Raw genomic sequence first — 21579 nt, forward strand, 5'->3', positions numbered from 1 at the left:
ACTTTTTTTTTGATTGAGCATTCATTTGGTTGCTCTTAATCCTAGACTGTTTTCCAGAGCTTCTAGCTCAGCCAGCTTTAGGGTTTTTATGTGTTTGTTTTGTTGGTTGGTTGGTTGGTTGGTTGGTTGGTTTGGTTTTGGAGTGTGTGTACATGTGTGTATTTTGAAGTTTCCATGAAAGAATGAGAGCTTGAGTATTCCCAGTCCATCACTTTGCTGATGTTACCTGGACTTTTTTCTTTAATAGCTTTATTGAGATATGTTTACATACCACACAGTTCACTAAATTATATGGTATAATCTAAATATGTACACTTTAATGGCTTTTAAAGTATAAAATCCAATGGTTTTTAAGTATATTTACAGATATTTGCAACCATTACCACAATGTTAGAACATTTTCATCACCTCTAAAAGAAAGCCCATACCTTTCCACTATCACTCCCATCTCCCCTATTCACCGGTCCACCCACCCACAGCTCTAAGAACCATGAATCAATTTTCTGTCCCTATATATTTTCCTATTCTGGATATTTCATATAAAAGGAAGCATACGATATGTGGTCTTTTGTAACAAGCTTCCTTCACCTAGCACAATATTTTCCCCCATCCCCTGCTCCAGGGTCTGTAGAGGGCACAAAGGTACTGAGAAGATAAGAGGGAATGGGGAGCAGCAAGGGTGCACAATGGACGAGGCAGACTGGATCAAAACTGGAGTTACACCCAATAGCTACAACATGAGGGTAAGTAGGAAGGAACTAAGTGGTGGCAAGTGAATAGTAGAAGCAAAGATTCACAGGAAACTAGGCACCAGAGAGAAGGAAGTCAGAATAGGTAAGGAGAAAAGACAGTGGTCAAGGGATTGGAGTTCAGAATGAGATGGAAGAGTAGATGCAGTGGGAGTAACAAAGTGACAGCAAAGGACGAAGAGTTTGTTATCACAATGGCTGCTTGAATTTAAGATTTTAGGCACAGAATGGTTTTTAGTGGTGACAGTGTCCAAGAAGTTGCCAGAAAGGAGGCTGGAGAGGAGGGAGAAGTGTTGGAAGAGGTATCTCCAAGTGTTGGAAGAGGTATCTCCATTAACCCAGGGTTAATATCAAGATCTGGAGCAAGGGAAAGCTTCCATGCCAAGTAGCAATGTCTTCAGTGGGCAAGGAGTGATAGGAAGACAGATAACACCAATTAGGAGTGATTCAGATGGAGTAAGCCTCAAGAAGTGTAGATTTTGACAAGAAGGCTGAGGATCATGGTATAGAAGCAGCAATGGGGAATGGGGTGCTAGTCAACCTTACCTCTCAACCCTGAGTCATGTTGGGCATGGGAGACTGAACATTCCACACTTTGAAGAACTTCAGGAGAAGTTGCTTTTCAAGGGTCAGAGAGATTCTGGTTACAGCAAGGGGTAGAGGTGAAGTGATATCAGTGGGAAAAGCAAAGTCTTTTCATCAAATGGTGTTGGAACAACTGGATAGAACTGAAAGAATAAAAACGGACCTTGCCCAACACAACATATAAAAATTAACTCACAATGAGGGGGCACCTGGGTGGTTCAATTGGTTAAGCCTCTGACTTTTGGTTTCTGCTCAGGTCATGATCTCAGACTCAGTGGGGAGTCTGCTTGGAGAGTCTCTCCCTGTTCATGCTCTTTCTCTCTCTTTCTCTCTCTCTCAAATAAATAAATCTTTAAAAAAATTAACACACAATGGATCAATGATGATCTAAGAGCTAAGATTGGTAAACTCTTGGAAGAAAACATAGAGGAAAAGCTTCATGACACTGAATTTGTCACTAATTTCTTGAATATGACACCAAAAGCATAGACAACAAAAGAAGAAATAGATAAATTGGACTTCATTGCAATTCAGTGGAGTCCACTGAAATTACAACCTTTTGTGCAACAAAGTACATCATCAAGAAAATAAAAAGACTGGGGCAGTTCCTCAAAATGTTAAATATGGAATTGTCATATAACCCAATAATTCTACTCCTGGGCATAACCCAAGAAAATTGAGAGCATATTTTCACAAAATGTGTACAAATGTTTATAATAGCATTATTCACAATAGCCCCAAAGTAGAAACAAACCAAATGTCCATCAACTGGTAATTGGCTAAACGAAATGTGGTGTGTCCATGCAATGGAATATTATTCAGCCATAAAAAGGAATGAAGCACTGACACAACATGGGTTACCTTGAAAACATGCTAAGTGAAAGAAACTGGTCACAAGAGACTATATACACAGTTGATCCTTGATCAACATGGGTTTGAACTGCATGGGTCTACCTATATGCGATTTTTCGGCAGTCCAAGACTATAAGTGTATTTTCTCTTTCTTAAAATTTTCTTAATAATGTTTTCTTTTTTTTTTTTTTAAGATTTTATTTATTAATTTGACAGAGAGAGAGACAGCCAGCGAGAGAGGGAACACAAGCAGGGGGAGTGGGAGAGGAAGAAGCAGGCTCCCAGCGGAGGAGCCTGATGTGGGGCTCGATCCCAGAACGCTGGGATCACAACCTGAGCCGAAGGCAGACGCTTAATGACTGCGCCACCCAGGCACCCCAATAATGTTTTCTTTTCTCTAGTTTACTTTATTATAAGAAAACAGAATATAACACATATAAGACACAAAATTGTGTTATTTTACTGTTTTTAGGTTATCAGTAAGACTTCTGGTCAGCAGTAGGCTGTTAGTAGTTAAATCCGGGGGGAGTCAAAAGTTATCAGATTTTCAGCTGTGGGGGATTGACATCCATAACCCCCATGTTGTTCAAGGGTCAACTGTAGTATGATTCCATTTATATGAAACATCTAGAATAGGCAAATCTACACAGGTAGAGAGCAGATTAGTGGCTCCCAAGGACTGGGAGAGGAAGAAATGGGGAGTAACTGCTAATGAGTTGTGCTTTGGGGCTTCTTCTGAGGGTGATGAAAATGTTCTGGAATTAGGTAGTGATGATGGTTGCATAACTTTGTGAGGGTTGCAAAACCTTTAGTGATTTCTATGCTAAAAACCACTGAAATGTACATGTTAAAAGAGTGAATTTTATGGTATGTAAATCTCAATTTTTAAATGTAGAGTGAAGGAAAGGAGTAGATTCAGAGATTCCAGAGGTCATAGGTGAAAATATTTAAGGGAGAGGGAAAGCGTGAACATCTGTCTGGATAGAGAAGGAAGGTGACACCTGGGCAGGGGGGTGGGGGTGTCAGGCACAGGAGGTCTGGAGGGGGGTCGAGTGTTCCAAGAACCCTGGCCCAGGAGATCCCGGGGTTTGGAGGGACCAAGGCATCTCAGGAAGCCAACAGGCTCAGCCTCCCTGATAGTATTGGGATTTGGTTACAGCCCAGATGGCTGGAGGCATGGAAGTAGGCTCCCAGGGTGGCTACCTTGGGATCTAGAGATGGGAGTTTCCAGAAATAAGGCAGTTGAGCAAAGCAGGCTGGCAAAGGGAAGGGGATGCTGTGCCTTCCTGGGTTTGAATGTGGTTCCCAGATCTTGGACTCCATGTATGAAGTCCTGTGAATCCCCAAGAGAAAGATCAGATTCGAAAATGCCAAGAACCGCTGCACTCTGTCAGAGCTCTCTGAAGAAAACAAGCCAGAGAAGGTCAGATAAATAAGCAAAAGGGATTCAGGGCCAGAGTGGTTGCTTCCTGCTGATGTTTATTGAGTTAGGAGCTGTTACTTGAAAACTGAACTATCAGAAATAGAGGTGGCCCGTTTGTCAGGCATTCACACGGTAATTTATTAAGCATCTAGACAGCCAGGGACTGTGCTTGGAATGCTGGACGCAGGCTCAGTACAGCCTCCCAAGAAGCTTGTGGACCAGGGGTGGGGAACTCTAGGCTAATCTCTAAGCAAGCAATTACAAAATAATCCATCACAAGCGTATGAGAACAAGGAAAGGAATAAGGAGCTAAGATTCTGTGTAACAGGAATCGAATGGAACCTGGGGGTCAGGGCATTTCTCTGAAGAAATGACATTTCAGCTATCCGCCAAAAGGGGGTGGGAAGTGAGGGCGGTGCATGGGAAGGCCCTGGGGCAGGAAGGAGCTTGAGGCCTGAGTGGAGTTAACCCTTGAGCAGCAGCAGCATGGAGTAGAGAGTCACAGTTAGAGAAGCAGGAAGAGCCAGATCATGCTGGCATTACGGGCTAAGTGGGAGATTCTGGGCTTCATTCCAAGAACAAAGGGAATGGAGGGGGACAACAGAGGGGGAAAGACAGGGCACGGCAGAGCTCCAAGAGGGGGCAGTAGAGGAGAGTGGTAAGGGGCAGGGAGTCTGGAGGCAGATGGCATGGGTTCAAATCACAGGTCTGCCACTCACAATCCATGTGACCACGGTCTGGGTCAGCAAACCTCTCTGTAGCTCAGTCTCCTCCTCTGTAAAATGGGGTAATAATAGGACTTACTTCAGAGGATCATATCCAGAGGATTCAATGATAAAAGTTTGGCTCATCCTGAGTAAAGAAGAACTGCTGACACTGGTAGACTCAGCAGGATCAACCCTTTCCCAGGGCCTCTCCCCCACCTCTAGACAACCCCTTTTGGTGCTAAGAGCTGTTGGCATTCAGGAAAGTTTTGGCTTCTCTAGTGGTTGCCACTTTGAAGACCAGAGTCTCTTGGCCTTAGAAGACCATGCTGGCAACGTTGTCCCCGTGGCTCTGGCTCTCCAGCAAGCTCCATTAGAACAGGGACCGTGCTGACCCAATATCATATCAGGGCCTGGCACAGGGGAGGCACTCAGTACCCACTGGCGAGATGGATTGCGAATGAATGAATGAATGAACGAACAAATGGATGGAGCTGAGGAAGAGTACTTACACTCTGCGTAAGTGACGAGCATTCCCTGGGCGAGGGCCATTCCCGCCTGAGGCCCTTACATACACAGCTTGTTCATTCCATCCGCACAGCCGTCTTGTGAGGGGGCTACCAGGAGACACTCCCAGGAGGGGAATGACCTTGGGAATGAGTCCTCTGTGGGGGAGCCCTAGGCATACATCAGGGACTCTAATTATTGAGAAATGTGTTTGAGTTGTCACCCCAAAGAAGGGTTTTGGCTAGAAGTCGGCATCCTGGAAGCAGGAATTCAGCTGGAAAGCAAGCAACGCTCGAAATAGTTTCTCTAAAGCTCGAGCTGCATATACTTTATGGCTATGATCTCATCTTCCTTAGCAAGGCACAGGAGCAACGGGGGCATTTTACTTGTTTTTGAGAGGGAGAAGTGGTGCATCCTAGCGAGGCATAGCCCCCCTACCCCTGCCCCCACCCCCACCCCAGCAACCTGGCGGGGCTCAGAGCAGAACCCAGGCGTCCTTGTTGCCAGCTGGTGGAACGTCCCCCAGCACACCCCCACACCCCATCTCAGAGGAGACAGGGAGCAGATCAACTGGAAAGGCAGTGGGAGAACTGCCTTTGATCTTCTCCCTGCCCTCCCCGTTCCCATCGGAGTCCCACACGCAACTTCCTGCAGGCTGCTACCCCCCTTCCTCCCAGCCAGCGCCCGGCAACCGCAAGGCAAGCTGCCCCCTTCCCCAGCAGCCCTGCTGGTTTCTTCTCCAGAGACTATTATTTTGGGTGAGTGCTGAGTTCAGCATTGCGGCAAGGTGCAGCCAGAGGAGCCCTTCTGTCCTCAGCTGGCCCTTTGGAGCTGGCCTCAGGGCCAGGGCCGCCCTAAGTGCAGCGGCCCCTCCTACACAGGGTCACCGCGTCCAACCACCTACCATCCGTCAGACCCAAGGCTGTCAAGGCAGGTGGCACAGGAACTGTGGGCAGGGGACACAGAGCTGTCCAAGGGGCACAGCCTAGCCAGAGCCCTGCTCCTAGAAAAACGACCAAGGTCTTGCTCTCGCAAGGACCCCAGAACCCAAAGTCTGGGATCACCAGCTCCCGGGGTTTGCCTTAAAGCCAAAGAAGCAGGCTGGCCCAAGGCCAGCTGATTGCACATGGGGCGAGTGGCGGGGACAGGACGAGGAGCTGGGGCGACAGGCTTATATAAGCCCTTCTGCCCCGGCCTCCGGGATTAATGGCCAGCAAAGCCCTGCTCCCATGGAGGAGGGGCCTCAGCCGACTGCAAACTGAGTCCGGCTTGGAGCAGGCCCAGATCGTCCCAAGATACCTGTGTCCGGGTGGCAGACTGGCTGCCGGAGCCCAGGCAGCGGCCGCCCTTCTCCTTCTGTTTACCAGAGGTCTCTGTTCCTCCAAGGGGGACCCTGGGGCAGGGACGCGCAGGGTGAGAAGGGCGCCCCCTGCAGAGGGCCCCGCAGCTCTAAAAGCTCCTTCTGTTCCAGGTGTGCGTGGACTGGACAATGAGGCTGGCCGTGGCAGCCCTGTTTCTGGGTCTCACGATGGTGATCACCAGAGACGAGGAGGAAGGCGACCTGTGTCTGTACGAGGCCCTGTCTGACACCGATGCTGTCCTCTGCAAGTAAGGCTGGGCAGGACTCCGGAAAGCAAGGGGGCAGGTCAAAATGGGGCTTGAGATCTCAAGGAGGGGTGTCCCCGGGGGCTCAGGCAGCCTCTGTGGACAGGAAGAGAGTAAGTGAGGCTTCGAGACCACCTGGATGGAGAACGGCATTAAGGAAAGAACTTGAGACGGGATCCTGCCTTCCAGACAGCAGTCTCCCGGCCCCAGACGGTGTACGGACCTGGTCAGCTCCCCTCACACCCCAGGGGCCTCCAGACCTGAGAGGCTGGCTTCACCCTCCCTGCTGGGACCCTGAGGGACCATCGCTCCCTGCAGCCCGGGCTGCTCCCTTCCCCCCAGCAAAGTGGCATTTTAAAGAATAGTGGCAGTTGACAGAGGGCGTGGATTGGTCTCTCCCTGTGTGAGAGGCGGTTGTTTGCCTTCCAGCGACGAGGGCCCAGGAGTGTGGGACAGGTGGGCCTTTTAGGGAGTGTGGCCTCTGGGTGTTGTCTGGAGAGGAGGCCGGGCGTCAGGGGTGGACTTTTTCCCTCCGAGGGCACGAGCCTCTCCCTGCCTCCGTCAGCTTTCTCCTCACTGACCACCAGTTAGAAAAGCCAGTCCCAATTGTCCTGGACCCATGGCTCATCCTGAGGGTGGCCCGGGGCACTTCGCTGCCAACGCCCTTTGCCGGTTTGGTGGCCAAGGAGGCCGGTGTCCCACTAAAGCCATCAGAAGTGAGAGAGTGGGGAAGAACTTTCCTTTCTTACTCTGTCTCCTTGTATACATTTGAATTCTTACAAATGTGACTTTTAGAAAGATAAATAGATGTTTTCTCTTAAAAAGTTAGGAAGCTGAAACCCCTCCTCCCTCCCCAAAAAGGTAATACACACCCTGCTCTTATCAGTACATTTTTAAAACTCTGGTGAAACAATTGTGGGTGAAGTTTTGTGTGGGAGAAGGAGGGAACGTGGCTGCCTCTCACATGGGCTCCAAGCCTCCAGGCACTCTGCAGAGTGGAACCTTCCCCCGGGGCTGCAGCCATCTTACTCGGGTAGGCAGAAGATCAAGTCCCCAGGAGCTGGGGACGTCAGCTGGGCTGGACCACGATAAGGCCCACGACGGAGTGCCTCTGTGCTTCCCACGTTCTCTGTGGAACACTTAGAAAGTGATGATATGTGTACGGTCACTGGGGGTGACCAGCCTGGGCCCCAGCTGCCCTAGGCTCTGCCCTGCAGACCTCCACACACACACACACACACACACACACACACACACACACGTGCACGCACACACACGCGCGCACACACGTGCACACACGCACACGCATGCTGGTGCCCTGCTAGCCTGAGAGCTTGGGGCCTGGAGGGAGCTCGGACGGCTGTATGAGCATCCTCGTCTTGCCGGTGAGGCCGCCCCAGAGATCAAAGAACCTGTTGTCCGCAGAGCTCACACACCTTGCAAGTGGCAGAGCCGGGGTTCAGCCCCTCTTGTCTGACTGTACACTCGACACTCCCCACCTGCCTCTGGCCTCTGACCTTCGTCCAGGGGCTCGGAGCTTCTCAAACTCGAGGAAAGGGGAGTTGTCTTAGTCGACTTCAGGCTGCTGTAACAAAATGCCGGCGCAGGGCACCTCACAAACAGCAGAAATTTACTTCCCATCCTTCTGGAGCTACCAGCAGGGCGTCTGGTGAGAACTGCTTCCTGATTCACAGACCGCTGCCTCCTTACTATGCCCTCGCCTAGTGGAAGGCACCCCCCACTTCCCGATGCTGTCACACTGGGGGCTGGGGTGCAGCCTATGAATTTGGGTCCTTTGCAGGAGCCATTCTCAGGACTGCCTAGAATACACCAGCAGAACCCCAGTTTGAGAAACACGAACTTACCACACTAAGGTCGCTTGGTAGGAAATGTCCCATTATAAACCATCCCCGCAAAACTGGAGGTTTGTCTTCATGACTGCTGAAGATTTTCGTTGGTAAAATATCATCACTAACTGAGAACACATTATGGACACGCCAGCCCCCCAAGGAGGGTCAGTACCTCCTGTGCTAGGGCCCCCCCTCCCCAAGAACCCTGCTCAGCTCAGGCTTCTCGCCTGGCCAAGAGAGCCCCCAGAGAGGCCGCCCCTCCCATGGTATTTAGAGTCTAAAAGGGAATTTTTAAAGTTAGGCCCTCATAGCTGAGGGCACGAATCTAGAAAAGAGGAATTTTATGTCTAGGGACAAGCGGTAGGAAAACACTGCTAAGAGAAAAGCTCTTCCAGAGTAGTACCTTACCTACCCCTGAGGTAAGCCTGAGTAGACCGACAAAAACTGAGATCAGAGCCTGGGTTCGGGGGCGCCTGGGTGGCCGTCAGTTGGGCGGCCGACTCTTGATTTCAGCCCAGGTCATGATCTCCGGCCGTGAGACTGAGCCCCATGTTGGGCTCCATGCCGGGCATGGAGCCTGCTTAACATTCTCTCTCTGTCTTAAAAAACAAAAGACAAAAAACAACTTAGGTTGAGTCTCAGCAGCGAAAGAACCGGTCATCTAACCCGCACGCTTTGGGTGAGTCCGCTCAACAGCCCTCTCCCGCCGCCTCTGCTGGAGGCCCCGAGCTGCCCCCCAAGCCCTCCGGGGGGTGTTGGAAGCTCCACCCCTTCAGAGGGCACGTCCCGTCTCAAGGCAGGGCCGCCTGTCTCACTCACGGCCCTCCTTCCAGTTCTGCCGCGGACAAAACAAGCTTTGTTTCTCTGCCTCCTGACGGCCCTTCAGATGCTGGGATGTCATGCTCTGCCCTCACCCACAGCTCTTCTAAGCTGGGCGTCCTCCTCCATCCTCTGTTCTTCCCTGGGAGCCTGGCTTCTGGGCCCCACTTCTGGAAGTGTCGGTTGGAGACAGACCCATTGCTCTTTCCCAAGGCTGGCGCCCCACACTTGGTCCCTGAGAACCGTGCAGGGGAGGCTGGGGTGCCCACCGAGCCCCCTCAGACCTCCGTGGGCCTTCCTGTCATCCTCGCTTTCAGGCCGCTGCAATTCTGGGCCCTTTGCACAGGGACACCCAGGGAGCAGTTTGCCTCAGATCCGCTTCTTACAATGTTGAAGGGACTTCAGCGACTGTCCTGTCAGACAGAAGCCCAGAGAAACGCAACGACTCCCCGGGGAGGCCGTGGGGCGCAGGGGGAGTCAGACAGACCACTGGGATAGTTCTCCGCGGCCGCACAAATGCATTCAAATGGAGCGGCCGCTCACCTTTGTCGCGTCCCGTTTTCTCGGGGCGGGGTTCAGCGGGGCAGCTCCGGCTCGGGGCCTCTCAGGAGGTCGCCCTAAAGCTGCGGCCTCATCTGAAGGGGTAGACTGGCCGGGCTGGGGTGCTCGGCTCCCGAGCTCGCTGGCGTAGCTGTTGACAGGCCTTGGTCCCCTGCCTGCCACATGGCCTGTGTGTGGGGCCATTCACAACATGGCAGGTGCTTCCCCTGGAGCCAGGCTCTGAGGGGGAGCGTGTGTGAGAGGAGCCCCAGTCTTCTTGCAGCATAATCTTGGAAGTGACATCCTTCTCCTTTCGAAGCGAGTCGCTGAATCGAGCCCCCACTCAAGGGGAGGGTCACACTCAGCTGGGAGAACCAGGGGGCAGGGATCACTGGGGGCATCAGGGACACTGTCCGCCACACCCACGTCCCGTGCCCTCCGTTCACCAACAACGAGACCCTGCGTTAGTTGCCGCCCTTTCCTTGGGTGTCTGTTTACTCATTTGGGAGAGGCTGCTTTGAGGTACTGTCGTATGGGAGGAAGTAATATGTTTGTGATGCCCCGGACCCACTCCCTTTCCCCGGCCCCCATGCAGTGTGAGATGGAGACCGAGCTGGGACCAGAGCCCCCTGCCCTCCCCTCCGCGCTCCCAGGGCCTTGTGCTCCCGGAAGTGCCCCAGCTCTGGGGCTGGAGACAGAACATGCCCCGTGTGACGTACCCCTCGAGCAGGAAGGCAGTGCGAAAAGAAGGCAGAGGTTCGAAAGCGTGTTCGTGCTAAATTCAATGTTCTATTCATTCATCTCAGGCTTGTCCAGATCTGTTTTTAGGCTGATTGGATCATCTGTTTTAATCAATGACACACTTGATCACTGCTATTAATCAACTTTGTGCGGCTCACAAATCAAATAGATTTGCCTTCTGTGTCCTGACCCAAGCCTTTGGTAAAACTGCGAACAGGACGGAGGCCCACACATGCCCCCCCAGCCCTGCCTGCTGTGTGAAGCAACAGGGGCTTTTCCGACACCGGGCTGGCAGTGCCCCACGGTGTGACCAGGGCTGGGGGCACGGACCCAATCCCTGGTCTCCTGGCACCTACCTTTCCAGGGCGCACTCAGTGGCTTGAGGCCCGCTCAGAGAGCATCGACGTGCTGCTTTTGCTTAACTGTTCTAACATTTGCAGCAATTCTACCAGGATAAAAAGAGGAGACCCATTTGTTCCCTGGGGAAGGCCCCTCTGGTCAGACTCTTCGTCTCCGCACAGGTCATGATCTCAGGGTTGGGAGATGGAGCCCCATGTCGGGCTCTGAGCGGACTGTGGAACCTGCTTAGGATTCTCTCTTCCCCTCTCCCCCTACCCCTCCCGCCACATGGGTATGCTCTCTCCTTCTCTCACTCTCTCTCAAAAAAATTTTTGAAAAATGTTGCTGTGAGGAAAAATGAAAACCCATCCCTAAAACTTGTTCAAATGCCATCCAAAGCATGGCATCCAAAAGGAATTACTGTAACCTCACCAAGAGGTAAGAGAAACAAGTGAGCAGAGCAAACCGGAAGCTGAGCTAACCGGCCCGAGGCTCCTCAGGGGTGCTGGCCCGCAGAAGCGCCCGTTATCTGCTGGATGTGGTAGGCTCTGGCTGCCAGCACCCCAGGTGGGACCTCAGGAGCCACCGGAAGGGTGGGACGGGAGGGGAATGTGAGGCTCCCCACCAGGAGGCTGTCCTTGCCTTTCTCCCAGATCCAGAACTTGGGAGCTCCCCCTCCAGATCTGTTCCCTCACTATCTCTTCACTGGGTCTCCTCCAGGCATCACCCCAGCAAGGGAATCGTGGCCAGCTCTGGGTGACCACTGGCAGACGGAGCTGCTCAGCCACGCTGGGCTTTTCAGCAAAGGCTAAGAACCCACCCCTTCTCTGTCAGTGAATCATCTTTTTTTTTTTTTAAGATTTTATTTATTTATTCAACAGAGATAGAGACAGCCAGCGAGAGAGGGAACACAAGCAGGGGGAGTGGGAGAGGAAGAAGCAAGCTCATAGCGGAGGAGCCTGATGTGGGGCTCGATCCCATAACGCCAGGATCACGCCCTGAGCCGAAGGCAGACGCTTAACCGCTGTGCCACCCAGGCGCCCCATGTCAGTGAATCATCTTAACCAAATGTACCCTACAGAGACCCTGGGTCTTGGTGATAAAAAATGACAGAGGGACAGAGAGGAAGGGCAAGTTAAAAAAAAAAAAAAGTTGGCACAATGATTTTTTTTAAAATATCTATTTGACAGCCTGGTTTACATCCCTGAGTTTTGGTTACAGGTGAGCCCTTAAGGCTAACCTTGGTGGAGTTATGAGAGCAGCCCTCCCGCTGAAATAGATTCTCAGAGCATTCGTGCTGTTTAGGTCTTTGCAGGAAAAAAGCAGACAAACGGATTCATACTACTGTCTCAGTGATCACATAGTTTACACCCCAGGAGACATTTGCATTTTGAAAGCGCAGGGACTGGTAGGTCGAGAGCCTAGGCTATTGGGCAACGCTTGACCCAAAGGTGGGGGCTATGGAGTTACCCGTGAGGATTGCAGACACGGAGAGGATCTGGATTGTTTAGGGTTGACAGATGCCTGTCTCCGTGAAGAAGGCTGTGCTCATTTGCTAACCCTTTCTTCATTTAAAGAGAACGTTCGTGGAAAGCAAGTGTAAATATTGCTCTTGTAAACCCGATCCTACTTTAAAGACACTGACCAGATTTGCCTCAGTATGTGCGTTCTTTCTGAGAAGCAGATACAGGTGACGGTTAACACCTTCTGACTCCTGATGACACGCTGGTTCTGTCCTAAACACTGACTGCCTTCTTTACTCCTCACGCCAACACTATAAGGAGGTACTGTCAGTGTCCCCAGTTTACAGGTGAACAAACTGAGGCACCAAGAGGTCAAGTAACTCTTAAACCACACTGGTCACACCAGTTAGGTGCCACGACTACTTCATAGCAGGCCTAGGATTTGTTTGCACTCGACTCCACGTTCCCAACGGTGCTAGACTGAAGCATGTGAGCTCTCCAGGCTCTCCCCCAGAACTGACGTGGGCTGACCATCTCCCTCTCTCCATAGGGGCCTTGAAGTTTTCTACCCAGAGCTGGGGAACGTTGGCTGCATGTTTGTTCCTGACTGCAACAACTACAGACAAAAGATCACTCACTGGGCTGAGCCCATAGTCAAGTTTCCTGGGGCCTTGGAGGTAAGTGAGCAAGCCTGGCCTGGAGGAGGAGGGCCATGGGTCTTGGTTTCCCTCTGAGCTTGTTCTTCTGGGCGACTTGAAGCCGTGTGCAGGGCCATCTGGGATGGGTCTGGGGGTCCCAGGTGACGGATGCCATAAGCATGTGCCCTTCTGAGAACAGCCCCATGGCTTTGGAGGAGGTTGGGGTGTGATGGGGGTTTGCAGACGGAGAGCTTTAGTGGGTCTCAGGGTGCTCTGCGGGGACTTTGCCTGCTCCCAGAGTACGTGGAACTCCTCGGTGTACGTGGAGACCAGCTTGTGTGCTTTGGAGACGGCAGAGAGAAGGAGGAGAGAAGGAGTCCTTTCTCAAGGTGCAAGGTGGCTGGGCTTTCAGAATGAGCTTCTCAATGCGGAGGAGCTAGTCTGTAATGGGCAGTGCGTCTCACGTAGGCTAAACAAGCAGAGGGGAGCATCCTGACTCCATCATTGCAATACGAAACACATCTCAGCATTTGCTCACACATGTCTGAAATAGAAAACTGAAGCATTTTTAGGAATTGGAAAAAACGATTCTTTCTACTGGGAAATGCTAGTACTATCTTGTTCTGGAAGCTTCCTGGAGTTTGGGGATGTAGTAAGCCTGGGGGAGGGCCATGGAAGTGGGACTGTGGCTGCTGCTTCCAGCGGCCAGGCCAGGTCCGGGGGCACTGCTCTAGTGTTCCGGTCTCTGTTTCTTTCTTCCTTGACTCCTGGGTCACACTGAGCCCCCGAAGTGTCAGCAGTGGAGGGTGACTCTCGCTTCATCTGCGGTATTTTACTAGGAGGTGCCCAGGTCAACCTACATACAAGGACTGTGATGTGGCCAGGAATCAGGCCACAAATGAGTGGAGACAGAAGGGCCACGGTCAGGATGTGACCCCTTGCACACCACGCACACAGCCTTCTGGTCCCCTCCGTGCGCCGCAGCAGGGAGAGGCCACTGCGGGCTCTTCCCCTCTGTCCGTCCGCCCTGGGGACTGTCAGTGCTGCTGTTGATCAGGCCTGATGGCGGTCAGGACAAACACAACAAAACAGCAAGTTCTGGGGTGGGGGGTCCTCAGATGTAGAGGGTAGATTTTTCTCTCTTTCTGGAACTGTTCACCCTCAACCCTCCCAAGCCTCACACACATGACCATGCATGCACATGCATGTGCACACATGCACCTGTCAGTCTCCTCCCTGGGGACACTTGGCCGGGGTCACACTGGTGGACATGTGGGAGAAACAGACGAAACATAGGCCACTAAGATTCTAACACTTGGATCAGGATGGGGAGGGCTGCAGAAGCGGGGCAGGAGCCCAGTCCTTTAGGGAAGAGAGAGTGCTGCTCCTGGGACAAGTTGCTCGACTTCGCCATTAATTCACTTGTCCTTGGCTCTGCCACTGAAGGAGTAATGAGGTCGAACCAAAATACTTTCGCAGCCCAGTGACTGTCCCCGAAGGGATTCTCAAAGGTCTCCACTCTGTGTGATATTATAGCAGATGTCCACTAGATGGCAGTGCAGACTTTCTGAGTACCTGGTGTACTTGGTTTGAAGCAAGGTGGGGAGTGTGCATTTGATTCCGCGTGGTCCACACGCATTGTCCTGGGGTATAGGCGTGGAATGCAGAGAAGACCTCACCCCCACCAGGTCATGAAATTTCCCACCCTGTCTCAGTCTAGAGGCGGGATGAGGGAGAAAACCTGGAGACTTATGAGGGACACAGAGCTGTGGTTAAGAAAGCCCTGAAGGGTAGAGATTTCACAGAGAAAAAATTGGAAACAAAGGAGGAAAAAGTAATATTCTACTACTAGAGAAGTCGACTTTTTTTTTTTTTTTTTGGAAATTTAACCGATGTTTGACAAGGCAGATTCAGTTAGAGTTCCCGAAAAACACCATTAATTGAGACTTTATACTGGATACTATTTATGTGTCATTTCATTTAAAGTTTTCATCAGGTCTGCAAGTGAAGTATTTCTTTAGTTGAGACTGTTAGTAGCAAGTGACAAAAGCCAGTTCCAACTGGCTTATGCCAAAGAGGGAAGAAATTGTTGGTTCACAAACTGAAACTCCAGGGATAGCTTCAGGCATGGCTGGATCCAGGTGCCCAACAACGCCACCAGAAATCTATTTTTCCCTGTTCTCTACTTTATCTTACGCTGGTTTTATGTCTGGATAGACTCTTTCCTTGTGGTGGCAAAGACAACCCCATCAGCTTCAGATTTGTGTTATCAGTTTATCAATCCCCATGGGAATAGATTGATGCTTTTCAACCATTAAAAACCCCAAGATTTGTCCTGCTTAGATCACATGCCTATCCTTGAACTAATGACCCTGGGTAGCCCCAGAAGAGAATGGTTCCTCCAAAGGAGAATCAAGATGCTAGTTATCAGAAGGGGAGAAAGATATTGGGTCAGAAAAACGAGAGAAATTCCTGTGGAAGGAATTAATCAGAGCAAGTCCAGAGCTGGAAAGTGGCAGAGCCAGGGTTTAAACCCTGACCAACTCCAAAGGCTTGAGCACTGGCCCACTGGCAATGGCCCTCAGGGCAGACATCAGGATGCTGGTACTACTGACGAGGGCTTGCTGAATGGAAGCTTTCCTGGGACAGAAAGCAGTGATTGCTAAGGAGGGTGGTGGTGAAGAGGAGACAGGACAATGGGAAGGGCCAAGGACAGTGGGAGATGAGAGGATGGGTAGAGCTTTCCTGAAGGGGTAGAGGGAGCAAGCACCTCTAGAGAGAGCAACTGGTAAAGTTGGAGAGGAAGTGGATGCTATCTGGGAATAGGGTCTCTCAAAAGTGCAGGCAGGGGAGCCCTTAGTGACAGAGAAGAGGATGGAGAGTGTTCCCTCTGGGCCTAGGGCCTGATGAGAAAGGGCAAGCAGGTAGCAACCAGCTATGTGGGGACAATGCCTTGTCTCAAAGGTGATTAAAGCAATGCCACCAAAGCAGCAGCTGCCAGGGGGCATGCCTTGGGAAGCTCCCTCTCCCCCTGTCACCAAGCAAGCCCCAAGGCCCTGGAAGGAGGGGTGCAGTGGACCGGGACAGTGCCTCTGTGCCTCCCAGAGGTCTTCCTGCCTGCACACTGTTGCTCAGGCCACTTCCCATATCTGGACCCTGCATTCTGGGACACTCTGACCACAGCAAAATGCTTCTTCTAAGAAGCCTTCCGTGACTGCCTCCCTCTTGGCCCTCTCTTCATCCCTGGCTGGTCTCTTCTTTGAGCTTTTTAAATGTCCCCTATCCACCAGACCTAGCATTTACTTCCTCTGGCTTGTATTGTGGTGGCTTATTTCTATCTCCCAGAGCCTTGGCCAGTGTATAAGCTCTAAGAAAGTAAGACCACCCACAGCCCCTTACCAGCACTGCAGACCCCACGTTGGCTGACCAGGTGAGTGAGTAGAGAATGAATGAATGGACACCTCCTGCAGTGTGAACTGTGAGATGTGTGAGTCCCATGGTTTGCCTTTTAAGCTGCTGGGTGTCTAGGTAAGCCTGGTGGACCCCAAAGCCAGCGCTAGTCTCTCCTCCACCCAGCGTGGGTGGGGGCTTGTGGCTAGGAAGGGGAAAGCCTGGAGACAAGTCCAGCGGGTTTCCCAGAAGGCAAAGTCGTGCAGGGAGATGTGGATGGTCCCTGCGCCAACAGCCCTGAGAGCTGAGAGAGGTGTCGAAATAAGAAGAAGCTTTCTCCCTGGGTGCTTTGACAAACATTAAGAGGCAAACGTCTTAAAACGCATCCCTTCTCAAGACGATGCAAACTGAAAGGCCCCTGAGAAGCTTCTTGACGGAGGCTTATTCTTCACCTTGAATTTAACCAGCTGGAATCCTTTTGAAGTGAAGAAATTGCCTTTAAGTGGGGGAATGTACATTGCATTAGAGAGAAGGAACAAGGAGTCCTGCTGTCCCTTGGGTTTCCAGGCAGGCTCTGCTCCTTTCTCCTTCCCAGAAAGCAGGAGACTCTGAGCATCCTCGTCCTGGCTGGGGTGGGCAGAGCCCCACGCCACCCTGGGCCTGCAGCGTCTGTGTTGCTGCCTCCTGGGGGCCACCTCCTTGCCTTCACGGGCCCAGAGCAGGGACACAAGTCAGGACATAGATGGCAGCGTCACAGACTCTCTGTGCTGAAAGAGACCTGGGAGCTAACTAGTCCGCCTCCCATCCTTCTCTTTACACACAGAACAGAAAAATCAGGGCTGCTGCGATCACAAAATGATTAGTAGAGGCGGGACATAGGGCTCCTGACAGCCAGAGTAAGGCTGGTTAGAGCAGCCCCAGATGGACGGGGCAGATTCGCTCATCCGGGGCCAGAAGGGGCAGAAGAGGAGCATGAATTCATGCAGGGGGCAGCCAAGTGCATTTGTTCCAAGGGCAGCAGCCAGGCACGATTTAGTGTTAGGCATATGAAGCGATTCACTTAACACATATTTATTAAACACACAGACACCATGTTAGTGCCTTGAGGTCAAAAACAAAAGGCGCCACCACGGAGCTCCCAAACTAGGTGGGGAGGCAGACAGGTGGCTGGCAAATGCAGGGTCGTGTGGTGTCAGTGCTGTGATAGAGGAGCTGCAGGTACCACGAGGACGGGGCAAGGCAGCCAAGCTGAGTGGCAGTCAGGGGAGGCCTCCAAGAGGAGGTGACCGGAGCTGACCTGTGGACGGTGAATAGGCAAAGCATGAAGGGGGGCCCCAGGAGGGGCTGGTGAATGCGATCAGGTTAGCGAATCAGGAAGGTCACCGTGGCAGTGCAGGTGGAAGAATGGAAGAAAGAGGAGGTTGGAGGCAGGGAGGGCACCCTGCTGAAGCACTCAATCTAGGTGAGGGCATAAGCCGTGGCATGGACTTTGAGAGGTATAAGGAAGTGACATCCATAGGCCTTGGTGACCGGAGGAACCGGGATAGTGGCAGAGAGAGGGTTGGTATGACTCTTGGGTTTCTGTGACGGTCAGACAGGTAAGGGTGAAGCTGAGGATATAGCCTGTCCTCTAAAACAAGACGCTTTGGAGAGTGAAGGGACATGCGGTGGATGATGATCAGCATGGCAGGGGTGATAGGGCACTGTCCCATTACTACGGCTTCCTGCAGGGGACACAAGAGAACTAGATGTACAGGGACAAAGGCCAGTGGCAGCGACTCTGCAGACGCTGAATCTGAGGACCCTATGTACGCCCGGAGGCAGGTGCCCCATGAGTCTGCTGAGAAGAGCAGGCAGGGCCGGAGGCCTAGATTTGGGTCCTCAGTGTCAGGGGGTGGAAAGTGGAAGCTTTGAGGTGGCGGGACTCACTCGGGGGGAGGATACAGAGTGGTCACCTGCAGCTGGCCGGAAGAGGTCAGACAGGCATGGGAAAAAGTGTACCAACCTAACCCAGCCGGCTGTCGGCAAGCCCTGTCAGGGAGAGAGGAGTGAATGCGAAGAGGACACGGCGGGGCGGGCACACAGACCGGAAGTGTGCAGGGAGACAAGGGGCACCTGAGCTATTGAAATGCTGGCAGGAAAGAGCCAGTGATAAAGGCAATGCCCCTTGCAGCAGAAATTGGAGCTAACAGGCCCACTGGGGAAGTTCACATCTGAGAAGAACCACGGGGGTGGTAGAGGTCAAACAAAGGGCAAGAGATTTCCAAGTTCCTCAGAGGTCAAGGGTGGGACCTGCAGAAGAAGTTTCCAGAGGCCCCAGGCCTGGGCACGGGGGTGAGCAGGAAGAGGAGGGAGAGGCAGGTGTGCTCATGGTGCCAGAGGTGGTCACCCAGGTCACCAGGTGAGGGGTCTCCCAGACTGCCAGACCTGTGAGCCGGAGCGCAGGCAATAGTGCCCCTCATACAGAGATAGGATGCTATCTGGAGGCTGGAAGGGCTTTGGGTGTGAATGTGAGAAGTGCACTTTATGGGCATCCCAGACAGAGGTCAGAAAGGTGCAGGGCCAGAGAGGCAGGGATGGAATGGGATGGCCGCCAGGCTCAGACTTGGGGTAGGACAGGGGGGGTGGGAGAAGCAGCTGCAGGGCCAGGTTGGGGAGAGCCATTAGATTTGGCAAATTCCCTGGCCCGACTCCTGAGGATGGAGAGAGGAGTTCCAGAACGGGGGGCTGGGAGCAGATGGTAAATCCAGGACAGGGTGAGGGGTTCAGCGAGGCTCCGAGTGGTAGGGGGAACTCATGACCTGCAACCCTAAGCCAGGGCCTAACCTGCGACACAGTCTTAGTAAATGTTATCCATTGTCATCGTAAGAGACAATAAGGTAGTCTGAAGAGTACAAGGCGCAGAAGGATTTGGGCTTCTGGAGGGTTAGAGCGGCAATGCTCATCACCATTTCTAACCCTTGCAGCCAGATTTTGAGGTTGCAGAGAAACTTCTCATGTAGGATTTCACACGATCCTCCTCACAGTATTGGGATTGGGCTGAGTAGGGATTATCCCCATATTGCAGATGAAGGGCCCTCCCAAGGTCACACTTGCCAAAGCTGGAAAGTAGGAGAACCAGCCTTAGATCCCTTCCGGTCCACTCTTTTTCGGCTACGTAATTTTGCCTCTTGACTCCATCTGGATACTTGAAAACGGATGGGGTTGCAGATAGTTTCATACCTAAGCGTCTTTGCTGCCAACATTTTTGCTGCACAGCTAATTGGCTATCAGGCAATTTTGCTGCAAACGCTAAAAACATGAAAAATAAAAGAGGGACATTCATTAAAAATGACATAATGAAACATGAAGAACGAATAACAAAATTAAAAAGACTTTATTGTGAAATATAAAATATTTGAATGTATTAAAAATGCATAGTGCAGATTCATGACGTCTCTACACATACTGATTTTGTGGATTGTACCTAGGTTCTTGTCTTCAAAGTGGTATCATACATTTTTTTTCTTGTTGATTGGTCTCCTTTTTCAGCCTCACGCTTTTTCTCTTTTCACTAAAATTTCTCCTTCATTAAGAGAGGTATCGTTTCCCAAATACGAGGATGCACATCCGGAGCTGAGCTTTGTATGACGAGGTGACAGCCTTCTACACTGCTGTTTCCTTATGGCCTCTGGTCCCATGTCCACTGATGGATGTTCCAAACTTCTATGAGAAATGTGGGTTGAAAACTCTGCGTCACTGTATGGACGGCTACGAGGGCTAAGATTACATAGGATAAAATGCAGCAGTAAAACCTAACGGTCAAAAACTGTCTGCCCGTGACTTTTCATCTTTTACGGCAAAGCTGCCTTACGGCCGATTACTTCTGCGGCCAAGATGGGTGCCGCCGAGATGCTCACGGCGGAGGAGGCGGGAGTGGCCCCCGTGTCCGCGCTGGACTCGGGGGCCCTTTCCCGCGTCGGCTGGCTGGGGCAGCTCGGAGGCCTCCTGTCTGCCACTCCGCCGGTCACTGTTGCGCGAGCCGGGGACACAAGCGAACACGAGCCCCGGCCCTGCCTGCCAGCCGCAGCGCGTCGTGAAGGTAAGAACCGGCATGGCTGTCGCTGTAGAAAGAATGACCTCGGAAGTGCTTGTGCCTCTGGGGTTTTGCTCCTGGGCGGCTTCATTAGGAAGCTTCTTGGCCTTGATCTTTATTTCCAGTCCTCTTTCTCCTCCCACCCACCTTTCCTGTCGTTACACTCACTGCTCCAGGGTTTGCAAAACCTCTGGTCAGACCCGAGCCTGACCTTCCCGGAGCTTGTTAATCAAGCCGCCTGTCCCCGTCCACAGCGGTGCTCCTCCAAGCTCAGGCAAACAGGGTGTTTGCTCGGTGGTTGGGCAGATGATGTTGGCTGAAAGCTTCCAGTCAAGTGTGGGGAAACAGGTTCCAGATGTTTTTCAGATCAAATAATGTTTCTTTGAAAAAAAAAAAAAACTGTGTGGGCCGCTCCTCGGAGGGGGCATGTGGGATCTGAAAGAGAGTTCACTGGGTTTGTATCCTGGTTTTAAAAAAAAGGTCATTCAGCAAGTGTCTGTGTGGGGCACTTCGTGTGTGTGGGATCTGTTCAGAGCCGACGGTCAGGGGGTGTGAGCAGAGGTTTCATGGATTTCAAAATAGCTGCCCGGCCCTTGTGGGAGCCATTTGGAGAGACGAATAATTGAATTTTGAATGTACAGTAGCTTGTTGCCTGTTCTCACTGGAAAGAAAAGATGGTGTGGCCTGAAGAGCAGTGCAGAGAAGGGTTTTGAGGCTGTTTGAATGAGTGATGATGTTATTTGTTAACCCTTGCAGTCTTGGGGTGGGGGTGGGGTGGGGGAGAAGGAGGTGAAGGGCCCTCCACTGGGTGGAGCAGCTGGCAGGACGCAGTCCCATCTCACTGTCTTACCAGTGTACCCTCAACGCCGGCCAGCACATTGTTCTGTGTTAGATCCCATCTGGCCCTAACTGCAGCCATGTGGGCCAGGCGGAGCAGACTCTGTTCTACAGACGAGGAAACAGCAGCTCATGGGAAATTATCTGTTTAGGTTTTCATAGACTTTATTTTTTAGAGAAGTTTTAGGTTCACAGAAAAATTGAGTGGCAAGTACAGAGATTTCCTATGTGCCCCTTGACCCCCACACAGGCATCCTACACTATGAACATCCCCCACCGGAGTGGTACATTTGTTACAGTTGGTGAACCTACACTGACACGTCGTTATCACCTACAGTGCCTAGTTTACCAAACGGTTCCTTCTTGGTGTTGTACATTGTATAGGTTTGGACAGATGTATATGACATGTATCCATCATTATAGTATCAGACAGAGTAGTTTCGCTGTTCTAAAAATCCTCTG

At 51.8% G+C, this 21579-nt stretch overlaps 1 protein-coding gene across 1 annotated transcript in view; it reads left to right on the plus strand.

Moving 5' to 3' along the window:
• The first annotated feature begins 686 nt into the window (after positions 1-686).
• The window catches only part of PEBP4 (phosphatidylethanolamine binding protein 4), a 201573-nt gene continuing 180680 nt past the window's right edge, over positions 687-21579 (plus strand). The window contains exons 1-4 of the mRNA XM_048212224.2: positions 687-743; positions 6040-6189; positions 6292-6428; positions 12728-12854. Of these exons, the coding sequence (XP_048068181.1) occupies positions 687-743; positions 6040-6189; positions 6292-6428; positions 12728-12854 (471 nt within the window). The remainder of the gene's footprint in view (positions 744-6039; positions 6190-6291; positions 6429-12727; positions 12855-21579) is intronic.

The sequence above is a fragment of the Ursus arctos genome, unplaced genomic scaffold (assembly GCF_023065955.2).
Source record: "Ursus arctos isolate Adak ecotype North America unplaced genomic scaffold, UrsArc2.0 scaffold_11, whole genome shotgun sequence".
Taxonomy (NCBI): domain Eukaryota; kingdom Metazoa; phylum Chordata; class Mammalia; order Carnivora; family Ursidae; genus Ursus; species Ursus arctos.